At 61.3% G+C, this 10,062-nt stretch overlaps 1 protein-coding gene across 1 annotated transcript; it reads right to left on the bottom strand.

Annotated features, from left to right (window-relative positions):
• Positions 1-1,146: 1,146 nt before the first annotated feature.
• ZMYND19 (zinc finger MYND-type containing 19) lies at positions 1,147-9,010 on the bottom strand. Its single transcript, XM_039461442.2, has 6 exons — positions 8,691-9,010; positions 7,161-7,220; positions 6,287-6,393; positions 5,555-5,695; positions 1,848-2,028; positions 1,147-1,606 (listed from the first exon to the last, which is right to left on the bottom strand). Exons 1-6 carry the CDS (start codon positions 8,739-8,741, stop codon positions 1,463-1,465), a joined length of 684 nt encoding a protein of 227 aa, XP_039317376.1. The 5' UTR covers positions 8,742-9,010; the 3' UTR covers positions 1,147-1,462.
• Between the last annotated feature and the right edge of the window lie 1,052 nt (positions 9,011-10,062).

Below are 10,062 nucleotides of genomic sequence, written 5' to 3'. Positions count from 1 at the left end.
CAATGGGAACACACAGGGTGTCCTGGAGCACGGCAGAGGAGCTTCAAGAGGGGAGAGTATAGCAGGAACCTGTGGGACCAACACAGGGTCGGGGCGGCCAGGACCAGACCAGACAGGTCAGAGTCGGACTGGCCAGGCTCCTAGCTCCCAAGAAGGCTCGCTGAGTGGGTGGCTGGGTGCACCTAGAGACTGGCGGGATCCCGGCCACACAGCCTGGCTTGTTTCCCTGAGCAAGATGCTGACCAGCCCCAGACACCTGGGGCTCCCCCAAGGACAGAGGGTGGACTATCCTGGAGGCCGCAGCCCTGCAGAGGGACAGAGGAGTGTGGCCCTCAGCCCACCCCAACTGCCCAGCACCCTCCATCATCTGTAGCAGGCCCACTGCACATGCCCTGTGGATTCTTTGTGAGACGGAGTTTCGCACTGCCGCCCTGGCTGGAGTGCAGTGGTGCGATCTCGGCTCACTTCCAACACCGCCTCCTGGGTTCAAGTGATTCTCCTGCCTCAGCCTCCCGAGTAGCTGAGATTACAGACATGTGCCACCGTGCCCAGCTAACTTTTTGTATTTTTTAGTAGAGATGGAGTTTCACCAGGCTGGCCAGGCTTGTCTCGAATTCTTGACCTCGTGATTCGCCAACCTCAGCCTCCCCAAGTGCATGAGCCACCACACCCGGCTGTCCTGTGGATTCTGCCGGGCAGCAGCTGTCACTGATGAGCTCCCAGGCACTTCACGCATACATCAGTCAAGAACTAACCAGTGTCAGGGTCTGGAGCATCCCACACCCAATAAAACGGTGGGCAGCCAACAGCACCCCCACCCGTCCTGCACAAGACCAGGACACTATTCCACTCACACTCCCTGCTGGACTCGGCAAGGTCAGCTCACCCACTTCCCAGAGGGCACACGAGGAGCAACGTCAGGTCCTCCTGCCCCACACCCACAAGGACTCAGCTCCACTCAGAATGACCTCGCCCTAAGCAGCACCAGAGGGAGGCGGAGCAGAGAATGGCCGAGACGCCAGATGATGCCACCCCTTTACTTTGCCTCTGTGGACACAACTCCCGTGCAGGCCGCGCTCCGTGGGGCGAAGCTGCAGCTACAGGACAGTTTTTAGACACGTGGCCCGACCATTTGCCATTCAAGGATTACAGCAAAAGATTCTATTTGTAATTTCTACCCTTCCCATTGCCTCCCCCCAAAAAAAACTGTACATGAGTTTACAAACATATTAACATATAAATAATGAGAACCGTCCTGGTGGAGCCGCCTCCTGTCCCTGCTGAAGATGAACACTGCGGGCGCTGTGCCCACACAGACTGCCTGTGACATCGGGAGTCTCACGGCGGCTGTCCCGGGCCTGCAGCTGGCTTTTTCGGCACCTCCAGGTTCAACGACGAGTTTGTCTCTGCTGTGCCCAGGGCAGAGCCCGGGGGCTGTGACTGTGTGCGGCTGCCCCGCCCGTCATCGCTCTGGCTCCAGCTCATGCTGGAAGGGACGCTTCCTCTCCCGACAGTGTTTCTTGTGGGCCGGCCAGTCTTTCTGCTGACACTGGGAGCCGCAGTACCGGGCCACCTGGCAGCGCCCGCAGATGTTGAACTCCCGGAGCTGAAATACAGAACACCTGCGGCTTCACCGTGGTGCCTGCGACACAGTGTGGGGCAAGGTCCCTCTCACGGACAATCTGGCGGACCCAGCAGAATACCAAGGCTGGGGGCCTGGGCTCTGGTCAGGCCAGCACAACGGCAAAGGGAGACCACCTGGTGGAAAAGAGGTCTCCGGGGATGGGCCTGGGGTGGGAGGACGAGACCCCAAACCGAGGCTGGGCTACAGGGGAGAGGACACCCACCTGCTTCTCAATCACCGTGCAGGGCGGGTAGTGGCACTCATAGTAGGTGCAGGAATTCTCCTCCTCTTCCACCACGTCCCCGTTGGCGTTGTAGTACCGGGTCACATTCAGGACAGGAAACTGTTCTTCTATGGGGTCTGTAGGCAGCTGCTGAATTGCAAGCCAGTACAAGCTTTGCTCCCTTAAAAAAAGACGCAGACACTTCAGTGTGCTCTGGCCAAACGGGGCAGCACGCGGTGGATGACCCAGCGACTCTAGAGTTCCACCCAGCCCTGGACGCCCGTCTCTTCTGCCCATCCCTGCTGCGTGTGCTTTCCACCACCTGAGGCAGTCATACTGCCTCGCCTTCCCACTAACCCAGAGGCACAGCCCCATCTGTCACCCTCTCCCCAGCACACAGGAGGTAGGAGGCAGGAGGCAGGGCCCAGCTCAAGCCCCTGCGCCAAGCGAGGCGGCCCCTCTCCTTGCCCTTGGCCTGCAGAGGTACCCAACACTTCCCCGTCTGTGCCAGGAGCTGCCCTACATCCGTCTGAAGACTCCTCCTGCTTGAGCAGGCCAGATGCTTACAACAGGAGAGTCCTACCGAGAACGGAGTCTCCAAGGCACGTGCTGTATGGAACAGACCCTGGAACAGGCACCAGCTGCTCAGAGCACATGTGGGCAGCCCCACCCTGCTGCATCACGGCACAAAGGAGCTGCCTAAACTACCTGCAACAACACTGTTCTCTGAGGCCAGACCCTGAGAAGACGTAGTTAAAAGGGGGAAGGGTTGGGACATGGGAAGATGCTGGTGAGGTCCCACCAGACAGAGCCAAGTTTCAGACACTGGTGGCTTCTGAAGACAGAAGAGGCGGAAAACTCCTTTGCCAAGAGGCCCCTTTTGTGGGCACTGAGCTGACACAATGCCAGGAGAACAAGAGCAATAGCCCGGGCCTGACATAGACAGGGTGACCCCACCACAAAGAGCCACACCACAGGGAGGCCACAAGCTGGGAACCAGGACACGGCACCCAGCCACCCAGGACGACAGGCCCACACTGGCTAGCTCTGACGTCTGCTTGTGGCCTGGGGTACTGACAGCACGCACCCCAACACCTGCTGAGGTCTAAAGCCCCATGTTGGCAAACCAAAGATGCCCAAGCTTCATCAGTCCTGAGCCACCCCAGGCCCACCTCCCACAGCACAGAGTCATGCAGGGTGGCAAGCCCAGCGCCACTGGTCCTGGCATGTCCACAGAAGCATCAGCCCAATGCCCCCTTTCCAAACGGGTGTTCTTAACAGCAGTTAGCGCCTCTCCTGACTCTGAAGAGTGCTGCGAGGATTCAAGGTAACGTTTAGTCACAGGCTGGCCAGACCGAGTCTTACTGAGAACCAGCTGAAATGACCCCTACCACGGCAGGGACACCTGCCACTGCCAGATGGCGTGGTGGGCAGTGGGGTACGTGTGGAGTCGGGGAGGGCCCAGCCCAGCCTCAACGCTGAGCATGCATCAGTGCACACGACCCAATGGAAAATGCCGTTGATGCCGCTCTGACTGCCACGCACCCCTCCCTCCCTAACCGTGGATGACCCAACTCTGATTTCACGTAGAAAAGTGATTTGAGGCTGGGCGCGGTGGCTCAAGCCTGTAATCCCAGCACTTTGGGAGGCTGAGGCGGGTGGATCACGAGGTCGAGAGATCGAGACCATCCTGGTCAACATGGTGAAACCCCGTCTCTACTAAAAATACAAAAAATTAGCTGAGCATGGTGGCACGTGCCTGTAATCCCAGCTACTCAGGAGGCTGAGGCAGGAGAATTGCTTGAACCCAGGAGGCAGAGGTTGCAGTGAGCCGAGATCGCGCCATTGCACTCCAGCCTGGGTAACAAGAGCGAAACTCCGTCTCAAAAAAAAAAAAAAAAAAAGAAAGAAAAGTGATTCGAAGCAAGCTAACCACAGTTCGTCCCAGGGCTTCCCCAGACACAACAGGTACCTGCTTCGCTGCACAGGTGCGAGGTGGTGCTCACGCAGCCTCCCTGAGGGGCGCAGGGTGCAGGCAGCAGCACCCCCGGCTGTCCACATTTCAGTCAGGACACCAAAATGTGCTGTTTTTGTTTCCGCGAAATTTAAGTTCTGTTTCTTGCAACTCCAACTAACATAATCCCCAAAAGAATAAAAATCCCATTCAATGATCATAAGAAGGTTGGCTTCACTCACAAGCAGTATGAGAGAAGGATCAAAACTCTTAATATCATAGCAAGGACCGGGCGTGGTGGTGAGCGCCTGTAATTCCAGCTACTCAAGAGGCTGAGGTGGGCTGGGGACAGTGGCTCACACCTGTAATCCCAACACTTTGGGAGGCCAAAGCGGGCAGATCACCTGAGGTTAGGAGTTCAAGACCAGACTGGTCAACATAGTGAAACCCTCTCTCTACTAAAAATACAAAAATTAGCCAGGCGTGGTGGTGGGTGCCTGTAATCCCAGCTACTAGGAAGGCTGAGGCAGGAGAATCGCTTGAACCAGGCAGGCGGAAGCTGCAGTGAGCCAAGATCTCGCCACTGCACTCCGGCCTGGGCAACAGAGCAGGACTCCGTATCAAAAAAAAAAAAAGAGGCTGAGGCAGGAGGATTCCCTGAAGCCAGGAGTTTGAGAGGAAGCTGAGCAACATAATGAGACCCATCTCTAAAATTAATTCATAAAATGAAATAAACATAACAGGGAAAAAGCCACCAGCCCAAGAGGAACGAGGGACACTTGCAGGCTCTGCCTTTGTCCTGTGAGGCCAGTGCAGAAGGGATGAGGGTGACTTGTGGGACTCCCTGCAGGGCGGCAGGCAATTTGAGGGTGGTATTTGGAGGCCTGGGGACTGTCCTGTCACCAACCAGTCTGCCAGCTGTCCCACTGTCTCCACCTTGCTGCACAGGCTCTGGCATGATCCTGAGGTGAAAACTGCAAAGACTCCACCACAGCCACCAGCCATCGCCAAGGCCGAAACCCTGAACCTTACCAGTGTTGCTGATAACCTGCTAGGTTTTATCTGCTAGGGCAGTCAGCACCGTCTGTACCAGGAAAGGCTGCCCAGAAGACCCAGGGGACCCGGGGAGCATGTCAGTGAGCATGTGTGGCTGGGGATCCCCATCCTCCTGTGGTCCCTCGGCTCTTCCCAAGGGCTCCACGAAGTTCACAGCCTGGCTGGTTCTGGGGCAGCAGGACTGCCCTCCCACATGGGAAGCCCACGCAGAGCACTGCTCTCAGGACCACAGGCAGGTGGGAACCCATATCCTCCGCTTTAAACATCTGCTTAAGGAAAACTGTTTAGCAAAAGAACACAGTAAACAGACCGAGCTGTCTGTGCACAGAAGGAACCCTGAGGTGAGGAGAGAAGGCTGATGCCTTCCAGGGGTTTGGGAGCCCTGCTCCCACCGAGTCCTGATGCTGGCCCTGCCCTGGAGCAGGCAGCCCTCCTCTCCACTTCACCACACCAGCTAACGGGAGGCTCCCAGGCCAGTTATCAGAAGGCCCACGCAGAAACACTCTCAAGATCCTTCCCACTCCCATGAAGAAAAGGAGCATTCCACGCTTTGGGGAAAAACAGTGAAAGTCCCAAACACACAGAAGCATCAGGGCTCAGAGGAAGAACATGAGACCCTCTGAGAAACGAGCGCTTTGAAGGCAGCCTTCCTCAAAAGGCCCCTCTGCCGGCCTCCCCAGGCCCTGAGAAAACCCACCTCTGTTTGCTGGAGGTCTCTTCGGCCTTGGGCCGCCAGCCCCATGGCACCAGCTGCAGGTTGTCCAGGCGATTGTCCACAGTCACGGCGTTAAGGTGCACCACCTGGAAGCCCGGGGCCACGCCCCCCCGGTGCCGCTCCCTAGAAACAGACAGTGCCCTGCATTGCCGCCTCCCACCCTCACGGGTATTTCTGCTCAGGCATCAAAGTCCTTCCAGGAAGAAGCGTCAGCCATGTGATCTGATCGGGCCCTGCTCCTACAGATGAGGGTGCCTCAGGCAGAAACTGCCAAGAGGAATCCACGCACCTGCTCTGTGGCCCAAACAGGACGGGGACACAGAGAGGACCCGGCCCCTGGACCTAGGAGCAGAGTTAAGGCTGGAACCCAAAACCACCTGAGCAGATGGCCTCAAGACAGCTCCCCATCTGAGTGGCCCCTACCATGCACACTGGGGGGCTCGGCGAAGACCCAGCAAAGGGAGCAACCCCTCTCTCCCTCCAGAAGCCGCCGGTCCCGGGCAAACGCCCAGCAGAAAGTCCACTTGGTGTTTGAAGTGCGATATACAAATCATTCATTCCTCTGGGTTAGTGGCAAAGGACACAAAAATAACTGCGAAATTCAGGGAAGGCAAGGCAGGGCCTCAGCGGGGCAGGGGGCTCCAGGCGCCCTGTGCCATCAGAGCTCACCCAGGAGCCCTGCGGCGGGGGCAGAGGCAGCTTGGAAACACCCACCACAGCAGCTCATGAAGGAGTCTCCCAGAGCCCCTTCCTCGGTTCTTGTCAAAGGCATAGGCAAATATCTTAGCGCCATTTCCATCTGCATCCACTTCCATTCGGGCCTGAGAAGGAACAAGGGAAAGGGCTGTTAAAAAGCCTCCAATTCTCAGCAACACCTCAAATCCCTCTTAGAAAACCCACATGAAACAGGCAAGCCTGAGGGACAAATGCCAGCCCTGTCCCTGAGACCCTGGGGAGTGTGGCGCTTCCCACAGGCACATGGCCCCAGGCCCAGGGTGTCCCCCACCACGCTTCTATTCAATACATTTTCCTCCCCTTAAAAAAAGCCCACAGTGCAGTCAGATGGAGAAACCCCTGGACAAGTCACGACTGCGAATGTGTGGGGCGCAGAGATAAAGCGTGGTGAGGGAGGCCGAGCTCAGTGGCAGGAACGGAAGCTGGGAAGAGGCAGGAAGACCCTATGAGAGCAGAAAACGGGAGGCAGCTGGGCAGCCTGCAGGGCTGCTAGGGCAGGCCGAGCAGAGGTGGCCAGCTCTCAGGAGCAGGGTCGTCCAAGCTAACAGACACGGCCCACGTGACAGGCTCACAAACCTGAGAACATGTTATTTGCTTTCAAGACGAGCTGGCAGCCGGGGTGAAAGTGAGGAGAGGCCGTGTCACCAGGCTGCGAGAGCTCTGGTGGCAGCGGCAGCCAAGGTCTGCAGGCCCATCGCTGGATGTGGCAGCCGAGGGCTCCGGGCTCACAGGCCAGCACCACATGTCCACTTGTGGGGCCGCCTGCTCTTGCAGCACAGGGGAGAGAGCTCCTCATGACCCTCCTGAGCACTGGCCACAAGCATCAGGGGAGGGAACAGCCATCCTCACTTACCTCAAAGGAGTAGCTCTCCACCAGCGGGATGTCTTGCTCATCAATCAGCGTGTATTTGGTCTGCAAAGTAACCATGTTTCAAAGCATCACATTTGGGGTCTGCGTGAAGTGCAGTAGCCTTATACCCCGGAACAGGCAGGGACCTGCTGCACTGTCCTGTGAAGTAGGAAGTAACCACAGGCCTCCTCAGAGGAAAGCAGCTCAGCACATGGGGGGCTCATTCCGCCATTTGGGGTCCTGCCGTCTGTGCAAAAACGCAGGCAGACAGGTGACCAACCAGCTACCCCCGTTAGCCTGCACCAGAGGAGCCGGTATCAGGTCTCATCCTCGCAGGCCTAACCCAGCAGTGACACCCAACATTTAACGCACCGATACACCTAGGCAGAGACGGCCTCACTGGGCTGAGAGAGGGGCCGGGACCGAAGCAGAAATGCCGGAAGGTTTTGATTAGGGTGTGTTTATTAAGCTGAGGTGCTCACTGAATTACCCTTTTTAGCTTTTTGTCCACCCGAAATGTTCCAAAGAAAAGCTCTAAGGGATGGCAATCCCAGCAGTGGCAGAGTTGGAAGGGGTCTCGGGTCTCCGGCCTGACTGGGGAGCCCACCCTTCCCTGGTGGGAAGGCCTCCTCCACAGTAGGCCCTGCCTATGCTCTGGCAGCAGGGGCAGGAAACAGAAACAGCTCCAGGAACCGGCCAGCCTCTCTCTCGACGGTTTTTTTTCTGTGATCTGAACCTGTTTGACCTGACGTCGCCTGCCACTGCCCCCGCTCCTGTCTCCCACCAGAAAAGCTGCAGCCGCCGGTGATGGGAACAGGGCTCCCGTCCAGGCAAGAACCCTGCTGGTGCGGCTGCACAGGTGGCTCCTAGAAACCGCCGAGCCTCAGTGCCCACAGGTGGCATGGAAGCCCCAGCCCCAACCGTGAAACGTGAGGACCGGGTAAGGAGAAGCAGGGGAAGGCCCCGACTCTGCAGCATCAGGACCCAGGCTCCTGCCTCTCTGCTCCAAGCCTGAGGCTCAGCCTAACTCGGCCAACCCCCGGCAGCGTCCATCCGGGCCCGCAGCCCCGCTGCGAACTCGGAGGCACGAAGAGCCCACGGCAGACCCGCCTCGGCGAGCCGTGCGGAGGTGGCGCTGCCTCCAAAGGGCGCTGCGTTTAAACCGCGCGGCCGCACCAGCAGCCCGGACGCCACGCTAGGCCCCGGCTCGCCGGCACCGCGGGGAGGGCTCCGGGTGAACCGGCCGGGCTCCAGCCGGCATCCCGGCACCCGGCTCGCGGCAGGGCAGGGCCGAGGGCGGCCAGGTGCGCCCCGGAGCCGAGGTGCGCGCCCGCCGGCCCGCGGGAGGAGGCTGCACCCGCGCGGGGCCGGCGGTCGGGTCCGCGCAGCGCCCCCCGCCCCGCCGGGCTCATCCCGGGCTCCGCACCCCCGCCCCGGCCGCCGCCCGCACAACCGCCCCCGGCCGCAGCCCCCGGCCCCGCGCCGAGGCCAGGACGGGCGAGACGGCTCGGCCGCGCACCCCGCGCCGCTCACCTTCCCGGCCACCCGGCCGAGCCGCACGATGCCCAATTTGAAGTCGGTCATGGCCGGGCCTGCGCTCTTGGCCGGCAGCGCCGCTCCCTTGGGAGGCGCCGGGCGGGGGCCGGGCGAGGCCGCGGCGCGCCGGGGCAGGACGGGACCGCAGCCGGGGTCGGGGTCGCAGCCAGGCGGGCCCCGGGCGGGACGAGGCTGGGCCGGGCTCGGGCCGCCGCCACCGCCGCCGCCGCCGCCTCGCGCCCGCCGGACCTGCCACGCGCCGCTGCCGCCGCCGCCGCCGCCGCCACCACCACCGCGCGCACCACCGCGAGCGGAGCGGAGGGGCGGGGCGCGGCCCGGGACACACCCCCCGGCCCGCCGCCGCTCGGCCAATCGGGAGGCGCGCACGGCGCCGGTCGGCGCGCGCCGCGCCGTAGCAACCAATGGGAGGAGGGCGAGGGCGCCGGCGCGCTGCGGAGCGAGGCGAGCGCGGGGGAGGGGCGAGGCCGGGGGCGGTGCCTGCGCGCGCCGACGTCAGTTTCGCGGGAAGCTTTGTGCGGGCGGCGGCGCCGCGCCCGGAGGTGCCGTGCGCGCCGCGGCCGGGGACTCGCGCCGGGCCCGTGGAGTTCTGCGAGCCGGCCGCCCTCCGTCGCCCTCGTCGTGGACCCTTGCGCCGGTTCCCGCCGCCGTCCCGGCCCCAACTGCGACAGGAGGAGGCGGACGGAGCGCGTGCGGGGCCCGCTGGGCGGGCGGGGAGGGGAGCGGGCGCGGCGGGCCGGGAGGAGGCCGCGGCCTCGGTACGCGGGGGCGCCTGGAGAGGCCCGGAGGGCGGCCGGCCGCCGGAGCAGCCTGGGGCTCCGTCAGGAAACGGAATTTCGAGGGCCGTGGCGGTCGCAGACTCCAGTGAGGCCCGTCAGGCTCCGCGGGAAAAGCGAGACCCGCTCGGGGAGGCCGGGGGCGCCGTGGGGGGCCGCGTGGCCTCCCCTGCAGCCCGGAGCGCACGGGCCGGGAGCGGCGTCAGGTCGGGAGTCCTCACCCTGCTTCGGGGGCTACCCCAGCACCTGAGGAGCTGCGCGGGCCTGTTTCTGGCTTGCTGGCCTCTGTTTTCTGACCCCCTCACTTTTTTTTTGAGACGGAGTTTCGCTCTTGTTACCCAGGCTGGAGTGCAATGGCGCGATCTCGGCTCACCGCAATCTCCGCCTCCTGGGTTCAAGCAATTCTCCTGCCTCAGCCTCCTGAGTAGCTGGGACTACAGGCACGCGCCACCATGCCCAGCTAATTTTTTGTATTTTTTTTTTAGTAGAGACGGGGTTTCACCACGTTGACCAGGATGGTCTCGATCTCTCGACCTCGTGATCCACCCGCCTCGGCCTCCCAAAGTGCTGGGATT

Source organism: Saimiri boliviensis, chromosome 2 (assembly GCF_048565385.1).
Source record: "Saimiri boliviensis isolate mSaiBol1 chromosome 2, mSaiBol1.pri, whole genome shotgun sequence".
Lineage (NCBI taxonomy): Eukaryota > Metazoa > Chordata > Mammalia > Primates > Cebidae > Saimiri > Saimiri boliviensis.
This window is presented reverse-complemented; position numbering and strand designations above follow the sequence as displayed.

Bases quoted from the DNA above. Each gene is read 5' to 3' on its own strand.
- ZMYND19 (XM_039461442.2), bottom strand. From the start codon at position 8,741: ATGACCGACTTCAAATTGGGCATCGTGCGGCTCGGCCGGGTGGCCGGG. The intron at 6,394-7,160 runs GTAAGTGAGGAT...GTTCCTTCTCAG, and splicing joins TGGAGAGCTACTCCTTTGAG to GCCCGAATGGAAGTGGATGC. The intron at 1,607-1,847 runs GTGGGTGTCCTC...TCTGTATTTCAG, and splicing joins GCACGGTGATTGAGAAGCAG to CTCCGGGAGTTCAACATCTG.